Source organism: Centruroides sculpturatus, unplaced genomic scaffold, assembly GCF_000671375.1.
Source record: "Centruroides sculpturatus isolate CEXI.00-Female unplaced genomic scaffold, Cexi_2.0 scaffold76, whole genome shotgun sequence".
Classification (NCBI taxonomy): domain Eukaryota; kingdom Metazoa; phylum Arthropoda; class Arachnida; order Scorpiones; family Buthidae; genus Centruroides; species Centruroides sculpturatus.
In genome coordinates, this window is record NW_019384451.1 from 571,529 (window position 1) to 588,938 (window position 17,410).

The 17,410-nt window shown below is 29.8% G+C and overlaps 1 protein-coding gene across 6 annotated transcripts in view; it reads left to right on the forward strand.

The window, feature by feature from the left end:
- Nucleotides 1-17,410, forward strand: part of LOC111620559 (nucleolysin TIAR-like) — a 363,479-nt gene that overhangs the window by 271,843 nt on the left and 74,226 nt on the right. For all 6 annotated transcript variants that reach the window (XM_023362491.1, XM_023362493.1, XM_023362495.1 and 3 more), the window contains 2 exons: nt 7,339-7,396; nt 10,499-10,586. In XM_023362491.1, coding sequence (XP_023218259.1) covers nt 7,339-7,396; nt 10,499-10,586 — 146 coding nt within the window. The remainder of the gene's footprint in view (nt 1-7,338; nt 7,397-10,498; nt 10,587-17,410) is intronic.

Below are 17,410 nucleotides of genomic sequence, written 5' to 3' on the forward strand. Positions count from 1 at the left end.
AAATTAACTAATTCTCTCAGCGAAAAGGATTTATATGCTACACGCTGCAATTCTTCTATAAGCTGTTTAACGCTCTTTTATCTTTTGACGGAAATCAAGTTGTAATCGTAATTTCTGCTTCTCTTCTCCGTTTATGGTCCGGATATCTAGGTCATAGCTTTTATCTATTCTAATTTGATTCTTTCAAGCTTAATTTGTTTCGTAATTTATTTGCTCCAGTCGCATTTCTAGTTATATCTCTCTCTCATCTTGCGAAGATTGATTCCCTCAACAAACCTCATAATGTCAACAATGAACGTAATTCATTTTGCAGCCGTAAACTTGACTTTCTTCCAGATGTAATACGATAATTAAGGTCATCAATTAATGCAATCCGCACAGATTAGCCTTAGTTACGTTTCAAAAGCCAAGAATGGCATACGGCATCAATGTTTCATTGAATAAGGTGATAATCGTCCTCTCGTAATTTATGTAAAGCTTCAAATACTTTACATACAGTAAAATATTAAAAGTTTTTAAGCACTAAACACTGACTAGAGAACTTACCTTCTCTTACTGATATTTTGTCATTTGATGTAGAAATATAATCGGATTCGATACACCTTCTCTTAAGTAGTGTTACTCTTATAAAGCACCAATTTTATTTAACATTTATGGAGAAGATCTGTTTACGAGTATTCACTCGTAAACAGATCTTCTCCAGAAGTGTTAAACTAAAGAATTTTTCAATCTGTTAATTACTAAATGTGCGATTTTGCATTGCAAACTATATTCACTACATCGCATGGCTTTGAAAAGCTTAAACTTACACGTAAAGCTCATTACTAGGCCTATATTTCTTTATTGTGTAAGACAATTTAGCAACACATTCGATTTTTAATACTTATTTCAAAGATAAGTGGTATCGTTAAAACGAAGTTTAAAATGTAACTTTACAATACCAAGGCGTTGAGGGTATTTTACTAATCACATTTTAATTTTAACTACTAAAATCTAACCGAAAGATTTTGTTTTAGAGTAAACGCCTTAAAAAAAAATTAATCTTAAATCCTTAATCACTGTTTATACCGCCGTTTTAAAAGTATACAACGACCTTCGGGTTTCCAGGTTTGCTATGACCCAAATAATCTTTTTTTTTTTTTTCTTCTGATTTGACATGCAATTCCGTCGTCAATGCAGTTGTTTGCTTTCATCCACATATACGCAGTAGTCTATTCGTTATCGGAAGAGATAGACAAAAGAACAGATGGATTCGCCACCATCACCAAAATGGGCAGTTCTGCGATAATGTTTCTTATTTCGAGATCTAACATTAGCGAATAAAAGCTTTATCCATGATTAACTTTTCCGAGTTTTACATATGATAGTAGGTGCTCTTGGCACACGATTTAGCAAACGGGTTAAATAGTTTATTGTGATTTTTGTTGTAGTGTAAATGAAACCTGTTAATTTCCTTTATTTTTAAATGATGAAAATCTCGCCAGCTTTTGAATAATGAAAAGCTTAATGACTTTTTTTTTTTTTCGGAATATTCTGATTACATCAGTTTCTTACTATTACCTTTTCATGGTATTGTAATTTTCTCGTAAATGAGTACACGTTGCAGTTCTCGTTAAAATTGACTGAGAAATTTAAATTTATAAGGAAATTATGCTGTAATTTGTTCGATTATCTTTGCCAGGATAATTAAAACACAGATTATAAATTTGAGTATACATTACTGTACATTACTGCAAATTCCAGAATGTAATTGAGTAAAATATCGATCGATGGACAAGGTAGAGAGTGAGAAGGAAACTTATCTGAATATGTTGTATGGAAGAATCATTTCCATTTTGAAACTTTTCTAGTTTCTTTTTCTGCTCTTTTTTCAGTTTTGTAAATAAATAAATTATAATTGAGAAATATTTAAAAGTTAATAAGTGATAATTTTGTGAAGGATGGTAATTTAAACAATAATTTTGTTTAAGATTTAAAAAAATAATAATAATAGTTTTGGTAATTTACATTCGCCAAGTGGTTTCTGGTTGGTTACAGATGCAACCTACTTATTTAATAAGGAAGAGCTGGAAAAAAAAACAAGAGAATTATTGAAGAGCGAAGCACGTTCACATAAAGGATGAGCACCCTTCGAGGCATAGTTGCCAAACAATTATCTATTGTTAACTAATAGCCGTTATTACTTTCATCGGTCGTTCTTACGTTTTTTTTTTTTTTTTGTTATTTTAAAGGTACGTTTTCCAAAAAACCAACTCCGTGAGGAATTTATATTAGCACATATACCCAAATATAAATTGATAGAAGCATTACGTGCATGGTCATTGATTTTGTCATGACAGCAATGCTGCACTTTACATATTGAGAGACGTGCAGGCGTAATGGCCGGCTCGCTCCATTAGCCTGACAAATTCCTGGCTGCAGTCTTCCCGACTAGTTGTGTAGCCTCTTATTTTATTATCCGACTCCTAAATATTATATGTGCAGAGTAAACTTGGCTTCGATGTTGTGTCACTTCTCTGGTCAAAGGAACTCGTTTAAACTTTGGTTAAAAACAGCGTGTCTTTAAATATTTATTTTCTTCTGTTCCGCTCTAAGCGATTGTTTGAACGAATTAACTCTATAATCACATTTCTTTTAGCAGTATTCTTTTTAGATTATAAGACAATCTTTGCTTTAAATGGATGCAATTTTCTTCCAAGTAAAAAAGCATATTTTTTGGATCCGATCCAACGAGGAAGGTGGAAAAGAATTCGTATTTCAACCCTTGACAGCGGCACGATTTATTTTCCGTATTTCCGAAATCTATGTGGGGTGTAGAAAATCGCGGTTGGCACTTTCTCCTCTTATTTTAGCCTGGATGGGTATCGCTTTCCGGGCAATCCGATTAAGACTCAATATTTGGCATGGTTACGCCGAGAAAGGAGAGAAAAGGCGCAAAGAATTGATGATTCAAAATCTCGCCATCTTAAAAATACCTCATTTTTAATTGAATAAATGTTATTAAAAATATATCTTATTAAATGGCTATTTTAATAAACGGGTAAAAGAAGTATTTGCGTTATAATTTTAGAACAAGTGGTAGTGTTTTACGGTAGATTTTTATCAAATTTGTAAGTGCTTACTTTGATTGGAAGGATACGAGAAGCGATGACAATTGGAACTGGTAAACGAACTAGATTAGGAAGGAGTGCCGTTTTTCTTTTTTAATTAGAGACAATGAGTGTGCGTTGTGCCCATAAAGATAGTTTGCGGTGTTAAGGAACGATTTACATTCATGAACTTATTCCGCAACTGTTCGACCATTGATTACCACTAATTAGTCGAAGCACACGTAACGAGCTGCAACGAACTTGGCCCCAGACAAACAAGCGGCGCAGCCCTAATGTGCTTTACTTGTACTCCTTAATATTTTACCGGCGAAGAGGACAGACGGACCATACATAGAAACGGTTTCGGCCGACTTGCTAAAGATCCTTTTAATGCTCTCGTTTCGTTCGAACACGGTCAAGTAATTAAAGTCTCTCCAGGCGATGGAGATAGGCCGAAGCGGCCATCTCACCCGAGACATGTTTCTCTCCTTATCTTCGTTCGGCCCGGTCTGTCCCTGTCTGCCTTATCTAAATCCGAGAGCGGAATGAATGGTCTCTACTTGACAACAAGAAACAGATGAGAGCATGGAAGATTAGATGATGCACATAGGACCGGGACGTGATCCTCCGTCATAACCAATTGCAGACATATGCTGCTTTCGTTTTCCGACTTCGTCTCCATTTCTTTTTCTCATAATTTATCCTTTCCCCCCCTTCTATAAAAAGTTACTTTATTAAGATGATACGTTTTCCTGAACTTTAAAAATAAAAGATTCCGTATTATACTGGAAAATTTTACTTTGAAAGTTCAAGAAAACACAATTTTAACATTAAGAAAGCTATTTTTAATTTATATTAAGTGGAATGGAGATCATGTTTTATACAATTATTATAACATAATAATTAATCTAATGTTAATGGTTGTAATAGTTAAGAAAATGTAGAAGGTATAACTTGTTTCGTTTAAGTATTTATTATCTTCTAATCTTCTTCCTTTCTATAATAAATTTTTAACTGCTCTATTAATATGTCCCACAATAAATAAGTTATATGTGAAATTAATTTTCTTTTTCTGCTAGAAATTAGATGAAATGTAGCTTCTTTATTATCCGTATTTAAGGATTATCTGAAATACTCTTGGGATCCATTCATTTGAGATAATGATTTGCCAGAATGGCAAACCTTAGGGTATTTCAATTTATATATTACTTAAAAATTTTTAAATCGTTTTAGATAAGTTAACTTTTAATTTTGAAAGTTTCTTAACTCTTGATACTTGTTTTGATAACGAGAAAATAATAATTTTATAATGTGGTCTCATGATAAATTTTGAAGTGGATTCTGCGAATAGCGCTCGAAAGTTAAAAATAAAAAGCATATGTAATAATTATAATGCAATAAGATAAAATGCTATAAAAATGTTCAAACTCGTTGAAGGATTAAGCGGAGGTTTTAACGCCGAATTCAATTTTGTCGGTTCGATAATAATAGAAATGTTTCTGTCCAATTTATAACATAGCTGTCATTATACAAGAATATTTTCTTTAATTAAAATACATTATGAACATAAAGTGGTTTATGCCCGCATAAATTCACATATGGATTAATTAAGTGAGGAATTTTTTTTTGTTACTAAAATATTCTTTTCTATTGCTTGCTACTCTGGAGCATTTCCTCTCATCTTTTCGCCCCACCAAATGCAAATTTTACCCGCCTCTACTCTATCACTCTCACCCTTTTAGCTCTCTCGCATCTTTTACAAATTGAGGATGAAGAGGAATCCTTTGTTACTTAACTCTTATTAAATGATATGGGTATTTTCTGTTAAAATAAAAAAGAGTTTGTTTAATGTTTTTCTTTTCTTTCTTAATTTTAAATGGAAGCCTGGTATCTTTTCTCTCGCCAAAAAAAATTACCTGATCGAACTAGATGTAAAAAAAAGTTATTATTTTTCATTTCGTTACTAAATTAGGAGTTATAAATGAGTTACTGGAGATGCTTTAGTAACTTCATATAAACGAATAGATTAATTCGTTTGTGTTATATGGAAAATAAGAAAGATTTGATGAAAGAAGGGATTAATCCAAAGTATCTGTTCTCTTTTTTTATACTTATGTACTAAGAGAAATACGTGTTTAGCGATATCATATGTGGATTAAGTAGCTTTTAAATATCTGATCACCAGAAGCGCAAGTTTTTGCGAACATTTTCAGACATTTGGTGTGCCCTTTTTACACTAAAATTTGTTGATTTATTTAGTGTAACGATGAATAGATTATTAAAATACTCATACAGATTTTAAATCATAAATTAAAGCAACAATCACTTTCAATGAGACTTCAGGAAACAACCATTTCTCGCTTATAACTCTAGTAACAGTTAATATTTCGAAACATTTTCTGGTAAAATATGATTAGAAATGATTTTAAATTTTGATACATTTAATATGGATCGAAAATTCTTTTCATCTGAGAAATAAAGATGATTGTATTTTTTTGGGAAAATGCCATTGGTGATATTTGCCAGCATCAGTTCGAGACGTAACATTTTTTTCCGTTTTTCTTATTATTTAGATTATTTATACATCGAATAAACTAGGAAAGAAATCAAATTATAGATCTTGTTCACGTACCGTCCGCTTTGAGACTTATCGGATTTATCAGGAAAAAAGGCAGAACATTTCTGGATATAGTTTTATTCTCGCAATACTCCAGAATAACGTGTAGATTTCGTTTGGAAGAAAAAATATATATATAATATTTCGAATGATAATGAGCAAGACTAATAAGACCGTTCACTTTTCCAATTCTTATTCAAATGTTTGTAAATTAGGAACCTTAAATATGATCTGTTCGCAGAATGCAGCTGAGCCCCGTTCTAATCCAAAAGCGATACCCGTGATATAAGCGATAATTTTGTTAATGTTCGATTTTTTAATAAAAAAAAAACTCATATTTGATGCCTTTAAAAGGTAGCTAATTACAGTTATTAAAAAATTATTTATAAAAATAATAATAATAATGTGGTTATCTAGTGATAGACTGTGGTAATGTAAAATCATTTAAACGACAAATGAGTTATTTTTCGGGGGAAAAAAACTTTGATTTAGTTTATTTGAAAAAAAAAAAAAAGTATTAGTTTAATTTACTCTTAGTTTTTATGGCATTTAAACAATTGTCTTATAAATTATAAGTTGGAAATGTGCACTTAATTCTCGAATTTAAAGGTTAAATTTAAGATTAAAATGCCTGAATTTATTAAGGTTTTCTGTTTATAAAATACTATTTATATGTTAACTGTTGTACGTTTCATTATAATAACCTTGCATGGGTCTTATAAAAAGCTAAAATACGCTATTTTTCTCGTCTTAAATAGTGTTAATAATACAATACCGTCTATTTTGCTATTTTAAAATCAATTATATAATTGCGATAGATTTTACGTTTTATTTTCGTTATTTTTTTTTTTTTGCTAATTGAAATAATAATCTTTTTATTATCTCGTAAAACGAATTAGAAAATGTAAGGATGAATATTTTGTAAACTGATGTAAGAGCAGATTTGCAACTTCTGTGTATAAATAAATTTTTCTTGCGTGAATTTTCCGTTACCTTGTATAATATCGAGTTCGGAAGCTGAGTGGAAAGGCACGAATGTAATGATCAGCCGTCCAACCAGAGACAAATTGAAATGTTTTATAGCCAAATATTGAGCCTGGTTCGGACGTATTAAATCGGTTGCCAAGGCAACGGGTTTACACATCCAGCAAACTTTCTAATTGCATTGGATAGATAGAGCTCGAAAAGTGCGCCATTTATTAACATGGATAAAGTGTGCGGCTGTATGCCAAGGATATCAACAGGCACAGATGCGTGTAACCTATATTGGCTGTAGTACTACTTCCCGCATCCGTTTCTCCCTCCCTCTACCGAAATCAATTCCACGCACCGCCGAAAAATCCTCCTTAATATCGACGCCCATGTAATTAACACTGTCCTCTTAATCGTGTACCATAACCAATAATTACTTTTTGATTCCTCGGTTATCGTCTTCGAACGCGAAGATGCTTCTGCAGGAGAAACACGTAAAAGGTATAAAGACTGTATAATTAAACTGTTACAATTTAGTATGTTAATGCTTGCTCGGTTGTTAATATATATATTTTTTTTCCTTTTTAATATACTCCTCTTATCTTTTTTCTTTTTAGTCGCAAAAACTAATTATGATATATTTTCTTTTTATTCTTTTAGGAAATGAAGGTAAATTGGGCTACATCACCTGGAAATACACCCAAACAAGACACAAGCAGTAAGTATTATTTTATATTTTCGTTTTGCTGAATTCAAAATAGTATATCGATTGGTGTTTTTTCATTTGATACGTTTGTTGTTGTTTAAATTTGGCATCTCTCGACTAAGAAATCGCAAAACATATTTCTGAACAGCGTCATATCCTAGTGTAGATCGCTACAAAAAAGACTGGAATTCATTAAATCAAACTCTATACCTATATCTAAGCTTGTAATAATTTGTAAGAAAATTCTGAAATTTATTTAAACCTTTATTGATTAATTACGTTATTAACTTAATCGTGTAAATATATAACGAAATTTGTATTTACAATTTAATTAACAAGAAGACAGCTGGATGGCAGAGATGATAAAGGTGCCGCCCTGAGGATTCGGGTTCGATTCCGGGTTGGCTCAGATATTTCTGTGGACAAGTTGACTTGCTTAATCGAGTCTCGTTCCTTATCACTCGACTGCCCTATTGTGTGTCACGAAAAAGACCCTAGCAATGGAGAGAATTTAAAAAATGCACTATGTATTTTAGTAATACGAATAACCGAGAATCGATTCTTTATCTGATTAATCATATCATCTTGTTTATACGCAGTTCAACGCGATTAATAAATTTTTAATATTTATTAAACACTCTCAAATTCTTCCCCTCGCAAAAATCTCAAACTAATTTCAATCAATTATTGTATAAATGAAAGAAGTATTGTGATTCAAAAGACGAAATGTATAGAAGTATGTAGTTTGTAATTCTCTTCTGATTAGATAACTATAATTTCCGATAATTTCACGTGAAGCATAATAATTTTACTCGGGAGCTATCCAAATGAAAGGGACTCGGGAGACAACCTCCGTAACTCATTAATCGCTGTTAACACAGACCGATAAGTTCGTTAATTACCGACTGTCCCTAAGTTTCGGAAGAGGAAGAGAGTTTTACCTGTTGGTACATCCGAAATTCAGTGTGACGCTATCTGCCTATTCAATTAAACCGGTCGCCAATTTTTATACAGAAAAATAAGTGAGGAGGGGAAAAAAAACATTTTCTGGTCGATATTGGTAGAGTGAAATTTGATATTTTCCTTCAAACTAGTCTGTATTCATTCGCCCCGTTTCTCCTTTCGAGTCGAGATAAAATATTTATGGAAAAACGACACATTTATTCTCGTACCACCGGAATTTACATCACTTTACAATTCATGTCCCATGCGAGATTATCGTGTTAGATTTTTTTTTTATCCCAACTATGACGTCGTTTTTCGGCTTCCGTCACTTTTCATCCAGTTTGAGTCATCTTTGGCATCGAAATATAACGTCGAAACTTTAATCTTCCCATTAATCCCCTACCAACAATGCAAACTGTAAACATTTTCTTTTCAAATTCTCAGATTTTAATTTGAAAAACTGTTAGAAACCGAATTAGAATCAGCCAGTCGAATTCGAAAGAATAAAAGACAACATAAATCGTCGAATTTTTAGCCTTTTCGAGAGTTCTCCGCTGTAAAATCTACTAGTCGAAATCAAAAATTGCATCCGGATGGCAGAAAAAAAAATCCAATAGTTTATTGGTGGAATCATTATTTATCCCGTTTTGATAATAGTTTTAATTTTTCTAGATGTTAACCGTTGTTGAGATGTAATTTTTATTTTAGTTAATAGCAGTATTTTCATTCATTTATATTTTTTTTGACATTCGTAATGAGCTGCATCTGTGCTTTTTCTGTTTCTCTGCTTTATCGGTCGTTCGTCAAAATTTACAGGTAAAATATTTTCACGTTTTATAAGTACTTAAGGATTTTTTATTATTATTATTATATATATATATATATATATATANTATAATGCTATGCGATAATTTATTATTACGATTTATAAATTAGTTGAAAATGTTCAAAGAAATATTTGAATTAATTTATTTTTTTTCCTTTTCTTTTTTTTTCTATTTTAAACGCATTGGATATTTAATCAAATTAGACCTAAATGTGTTGAGAACTTGCCACGTGTTCTCACGAAATCGATTACTTTCATTTCCTCCCCCCTCCTTATATAAAGTATGTTATACAAATTATATTTTATTATTTGAACTTTTTTTTTTATTATTTAATTTATGTTAATCAGTACTTTATATCGTGTTTCATTATAACGTCAAATACTTATATTTTATTAAAATTCTTTATTTAATTTTGATTGATTTAATAAATAATTACATAGAACTTACGTATGAGCGATTTCGTTTTGTTGATACTTAAGATGTCTCGTAATGTAATTTAATTTGGGATTTTGAAAAGTGTTTAATAAGCATAAATTTAAAAAAAAAAATAAAATTTCGTGAATAAGGTTACGCGATTTCTTACAGAAGAAATTACGGGGGTGGCCCAAAAATCAGTTAACCACTCGCAATATAGTAAATTGCAATTAATTAATTAACTATAAACTCGATTTAATTATGTTTTAATCACATTTTCTCTAACTTTGTAAAAGAAAAACACCGTTCTAACTTTAATTTGCTATTTATATAGATTACAGGATTGTATCTGAAACACACAAAAATAAAATACGTTTAAATGATTTTTGAACCTTTTATATATATATTATAAGGTTAAATAAAATATTGTACATATAATAAATAAAGATAAATAATGATATTCATTTATTTGATAAATTCTTTTACGATACGAAACAATTAATCTCTGCATATGCATGTAAGATCGGGGTATTATTCTTAAGGTAATTATTACTCTCCGTTATAATGAATGTTATGAATGATAAAAGCACTTATGAAGAGCTTTAAATCTTGTTCTTAGTTTTCCTTTAAATAAATCAAATTTATATGAACAAGAAATAAGTGCATATCTAAACATGTATTACCATGTTTACTGCGTTATTGTCTTCCATACGCTTAGATAAAAACATCTTTTGATATTAACGTTTCGTCGTGTTATTACATTGTTATTATTTTGTTTGTTAAGTTGGTAGAATAAGGATTAACATTATATTCCAAAATTGATTAATAGAAATTATTGTATTGATGAATTTTTAAACGCGTGCTATGAATCTTACGTAATGAAATTGAAATCCTAAGGATGTGTCATTAATACTTTATCTTTTCGTAGAACACTACCACATTTTCGTGGGTGATTTAAGTCCGGAAATAGAAACACAGCAACTGAAAGACGCCTTCGCACCTTTTGGAGAAATATCGTAAGTACTCATTCATTCTTTTTTTAAAAGTTTTATTCCGATAACAATAATGTTATGGCCGAGAATTTATTTTACTTTTCCGCATAACTCTAGAAATTTGGGCTTTTTCAATCCATCTCACGCTGCCGGTTAGTTACGTGTTCTCTGTGTATTGGCCTTTGCTAGCTAGTGTAAATCAGTCTCGAGTTATTCCAAACTGAAATGGAAAAGAGTTGAAGTCGAATCGCACAGCATACTGCTTGGTCTAAAATTGCATATTTATATTCAACATATGTAGCAGAATTTCTGAATAACTTACACGTTTCTCTATCTCTTTTTCTGAATATCAGTGAATTATTCATAGATGCTTCCGAAGAAAAGAAAAAAAAAAGCATTTGAACGAATTGAATTGTACTCTGAATCAATTTAGTGCACGTAATCAAGACATTTTGTTACTAAATTTCGGGTATTTATTAAAAACGTATTCGGTTAAGAGGTCGTAATTTTCGCTTCTTCTTCATTATTACCATACATTTTGGAAGAAGAAAAATACTTTGAAAAGAGGTCTGTGTCTCCGTGACAAAAAATGGGTAATTAGCTTGATAATTATTTATTATAAAGATAGATATAAAATCAATTCACGAATTTAGCTTGATAATTATTTATTATAAAGATAGATATAAAATCAATTCACGAATTACGAGAGGAAATAAAGTTGTAAGAATTCTTTCTCCATTATAATTAAGAAATCATCCATGACAGTAGTATGTAAACATCATGAACGAAGTTCACATATCTCTCTCTAGTCGATAGAAATTATTTATTGAGATAAACTTTCAAATAAACCAATAGGAATTGAAATCAGAAGTCGTTCAAATTATTTCTCCAAATGTCGAGGTAGTTGTAGGCCCGTAAGGAGCGATTGGTGGATATGTGGATCAATTATTCAGTCGATAATATTCTAATCGTATAGAGAACAGAAGAATCAAAGTTTGTTGAGTGTTCGTTAAAAGTTGGAATGTTTTTAGTTTTTAATGAGCCAATTAGAAAGTCATAGAAGTTTGGTTAAGTTCATTGTCAATATTGATTTCGCAGCTGTTTTCGATTCTTAACTTACAATCCACTTAAGTAATATAAAGATCATTGTATTCTCCATACAGAAATTCCCTTTTAATAACAAATAACATTTATTTATTTCGATAGTAATTGCAAAATAACTTATCGTTTTGTATTGAAATGTATGTAACTTACTATTTTAAATAATAAATATAATAATCTACAATTCTTTCTTTCTACGTTTGTTTTCTCTTTAATTATAATCAAAAATGATTATACTAAAAGCATTTATTTTTGATTATTATGTTAGAAACAGATATATATATTTTTTAAGTTTACTGACATTTTAGATATATATTTTCGAGGAATTTTTAAACTTTATGGAAAGGAAAATATTCAGAAATTGAACAATTATATAAAAGGTGGTGAGAAACGTATAACCTAAAAAAAATTAAAATTAATAGATTCTTTGCTCGTATTTAGGCAGATATTAGTTTAATATACTGTAGACTGCAACTTATAATGATTTTATTGGAATTGTCTCGAATGTGATTTAACAAATTATGGATTATAAACGTGCAGGATGTAATGAATTCTTATATCATCATTTAAAGAACAGAGAAATAGGAGATCGACGTGAAATTTTTAGCTGTAATTTATGAAAAAAGAAAGAGAGAGAGAGAGAAATCATGCATCTATTACACTGTTAGTTAAATTGAAAAATAGTTAACAAGTATTAAATTTTTTTTTTTTTCGGAGATGGCAATTACATTCTAATTCGTTGAATCTCTTTTCAACTATTAAAATGTTATCATCTTACACATCGTAATAATAATAATCATACATATAATTTTTTATTTTCCATCTCTAACTAATACACAAATTTAATTTTTCTTTAAAATATCATAACCAAGAGATTTCATTTAGTAAAGTTGTTAATCTGTCTGAAGAGTCATTTAATCTCTACTAGACGATGATATTAATGGCTTTCGTTGCAAAGATATACATTAAAAATATCGTTTAAATTAAAAATAATAATAATAATATTTATTTATTGTATTATTATATTAATTGACTTCATAATTTGTAATGGTTTTTTTTTATTTTTATAACCATCATTAAAAATATTTCTGATACTGTTTTATATGGAAATAAAACAGAAGGAAAAAGTAATTGAGTGAAATATCATGCAATATGGCTGACTACATTTTTTAATTGCATCAGAAAAAAATCTGATATATCTAATTACTTTAAATTGTATTTTAAACTACATAAAAAATATCATTTAATGATAATTGCAATACTGATTCATGTCTTCTGATAAGGATTACCGAATGCATCCATATTATATATAAAAAAATAAGTTATAAACATTAATTGCAATATATATATAAAGATAAAATTTGACTACAGAATACATTAGTTGTAAGATAAATACATTAAGATTTAAAAAAGTAAATGATGTACTGACTGTTATAATCCGAAAAATTATATATAAACATTAGTCTCTGAAACATAAGGCAGGGGGGGGAAAAACTTAATAACAAGAGAACAAATTATAAGATGAGTGTATAGAAATGAAAAAAATAATTATAGTCGTGACAACTATAATGATTATCGTTAAAGAAGGAGAAAAAGGGGAATAAAAATCGAATCAGAGTGAAGTAGGGAGAAAAAGATGTAGAGGTAAAATGTTATTTAGATATTTACATACAGTTTGAAAATAAATTCGTAATTTTTTGCAGCGAGTCTTCATTTCTGTTTCTTATTTGTGTTTTAACGATTATTCTTGAATATTTTATTTAAAAACATTAAAAATATTGATTCTGACATATTCAATTCATTACTAAAAAAATTAAAATAATTTCACGATTTTATCAGTCATAATAAAAATTTTGCATTGCTTCATTTTATATTTAAATCTAAAATAGTTTAATATAGGACAGTTTGAAAATATATATACACAGGAAATCTTCGTTAATTCGAACTCGGATAGTTCGAAATTCCGTTGGTTAGTAACTGTACTTTAGTCTCTGCCGGGTATATAGAGATTTACTCGTTAAGGAAAAGTGAAAATTCTATTCGAGAGTATGTTAATTCGTTTAGATCAAAGTGCCTCTATACTATAAGAGAACAATAGACCAAGAACAATTCTAATCTGGTCAATATGACTTCGCTTTTACAGTAACACATTTTTGGGAGTCACTTTACCCAGGGACTATTTCTTTTTTCTCTTATTTCATAAAATAGGGTTTGTTTTCGGAATTGCAAGATTGGGTTACAAGTAGCAGATTGAGATATTTGTAGGGCTACTAGATTTTGGCAACTTATTACTTTTTGGATCAAATTAAAAATAATTTGGGCTAATTTCGAGGAATTCAGCTTTACTTTTTATAAATCTATCTGGCAACAGAAGGTAAACAACTCATTGGACACAAGCTGTTTACTTTCACATTTATATTATTAATTAACGAAAATAGCGTTCTGTATACACAGTCGTATTCCGTTTGCTTAATAAATTACACCAGTTACATGGCATTTAACATACCGCATTCGAAGTATATATATGAATACGCTTTAAATGCTAAAAAGTATATGTAATATTCGGATTATTTAGTTCCAAAAATTGCTATTTTTGTTGGGAACAATATAGCTTCGCTTTAACTATATACAGTATTGTATGTTTAATTTTTTTTTTCCTTTTCCTACAGTATTATTGATGATATGCATTATGATATGTTATTTAAGTTGTCATTCATACGCTATTTCCCTAATCAATTTTTATTACTATAAATTATTTCGAACAGTATCACAGCCGATTCCATAAATTATTCTTTATAATAACGGTTAGATGATTGACTACTGAGTGGTAAAGCGCTTGTCGTAGAGATCGAGATTCGAACCCGATTCAGATTCTCATAATTTATCATGAGTATTGCGGTTAGAGATATTGTTATCCCATATCATACCCATGCTGACCAACTTCATTGTGAGTTTCATTCGCCGGTAATGAATTAAATTGTGGTTGAATGTAGCTTTAAATTGTGTTGATTCCTCGCGCAAGTAATCAGTCAGCCAATTATATTTCACTAACATCAATCTGCTGAAAATATAATTCAATAAAGTAATAATTTTTAGATAAGCATTGTAACATTTTAAGAATACAGTCGACCCCCCCTATAACACTGTTGATTATTCCGTTTTATATGAATTCCATGTTGTACGAGTCACTTAGATTTTACAAATAAGTGTGGCGGGCTGTGAACGGCACACGTATTTGTAAAATCTAAGTGACTCGTACATCATGGAATTCATATAAAACGGAAAAATCAACAGTGTTATACGGGAGTCGACTTATATGTAGTTATTAGTATAATTATAATGTACTTCTGATATTCCCCCCAAAAAGGTTACATACCCCAAATAATAAAGCGAACTCTAATCCTCGTTACATTACCAATATTAAATTTCACTGGGATTTAATAGAACTCTGATCTTTTAGAATAGAAATCTTATTGTCTGTCCTATAAATTATTAAATTCATCACAAATACAGTAAATTGTACATTACATTAATTATAATTAAATTTATCTGTTCCGATACGTTTGCTGCGAAGATTCGTTCTTCATATGTGAAATATGGATTTTCCTAGATTCTCTAAAGAAGAGGATAAAAAAAAACTTTGTATTAATTATAAAATGTTTCAAATTTAGTCACAGAATGAGCAATATCTTCTTATTCATCAGAATATTCTCTTTTGATTGTTAAAAAGAAAAATTTTTAAACAGAATTTGAACAGCTGTGAACTTTATAGAAACTACATTGGAAGTTTATTCTTCATTTTCATTTATAATTTTCTCTCTATATCTATTCAGATTTAATATGTAGCCAACGCACTTAAAGTTACAAGGCTTCCTGGCAGTCTTTCTAATTTTCGAATAACTTACTCTTAATGCCTGATTGATTGATTTCTGGTGCTAGATGTCAGCACAGTATGGATTACTTATTCTACATTAATTTTATACATTATGCGTACGCTTGGTGGACAATGAATTAAATTAGCATGAATGACTAATGATGTTCTCTCTGAAAATACACACAAAATATGTCGAAGGTTCGAAATGGATTGGAACCAGAATTTCACAGCGATAAGAGAGTATTATATTATAATCATTAGTGGACAAATAATCCATAAATAATATAATATACAGGTGTATATATAGGCCTATATAAATGCAAATATGTTGTGATAAAAATTTGCGTTAATTTTTTTTTGTATCAAAAGAAAATTAGTAGGCTATTGTTTACAGTGTAGTGAATATGCCATTTGTCCCCTGTACTAACCGAACGTTAATTTTGATGAGAAGTAGCAGTTATATGAATTTCTTTCCTGTTCTTTTCTTATCTCTGTCTCTCACTCATGCTTGTCACCCCCATTGCCAGTCAGGTTCTCCCGTAATGGACTTGTGGCCACTATAAAGCTGCAATGTGTACTCGCGTTAATTCGTCGAATCAATCAATCGAATTAGAAACATTTTCATTTTTTATCCGTAACGTTGACTTTTTCAAAATAATGTAATTAATAAAGTTTAATTTGAACATCTTTGGTCATTTTACTATATTTTAGAATGCAAGGCACATAAAAGAACATGATTATTGTCATTTTTTAGTATAATTTGAATTTTAACGCTCGATAAAATCTATAATTTAGTTACAATGCATATATATTGTCATTTATTTGTTACGAAATTTATCACTTTTAAAATCACAATATCAATAAAAGCTTAGCATTGTATTATATAATGCTAAGCTTATCTAACTTTCAGACATCCTTCTAATTGAGGTCTGTTCATAAATTACGTCCGCGTTTTTCTTGAAATTTTTTACTCCCCTCCCACTCCCTTTCTCGTCCCGGTTTTTCTAAGTTTTCATAACTCCCTCCCCTCTTCGGATGTCCAATAAAATTCGACCCCCCCTTAAAACATTTATCAGTCTATGAATGCTAGATACCTTAAGTAGAAATGAAACATAGAAGAAATTTTGATATAAATGTAATAAAATACATAAATTTTAATGAAATAAACGGACGTCCACTGACGATGAACTCCTCCCCTCCCATTTGTCCGATTTGTCATAACCCTCTCCATCCCTTCCAGTGTTGACGTCATTTATGGACAGACCCTTATTCTATCGTTTATTGTCTAGAATAATCAATCATTTCATTATACTGTCTGATTTAATATTTTTACATAATATATTACATTATTAAATGTTAAATGCAACTAACGATAAAGTTTATTTTTTTTTTCCTTATAATTTCGTGTTTACTCACTAAAATATAGTTGTGATGTCATAGGGGAGATAGAGTAAGTCACTTTCGCGTTTCTGTGATTTCCTTACCAAGTAATATGTTTTTCCATTTACGTAATAGAATGAAATATCGTCACCATATGTAAAATATAATCATTTCTTTTAAGATAACAAAGATTATAAGCATTTTAAGCAACTAATATACAGTATTTACAGTAAAATAAAAATTTCTGATTTCTCTTGATATGGAAATAGTGGTTAAAACATAGCATTGGTATGATTTATGTATTTATATACTTAATTAAAATGAAGTGTAAATGGTAGATGATTAAAATGTTTATAAATGAATAAATGATTTTAGCATTGAAATCATATGATTTTTGATTAAAAAAAATTTTACTTTTGTTAGAATAGGAATGACAAATTTTATATCTTATACAATTTTTTTATTTATTAGTTCCTTTATTAATTCTTGTTGA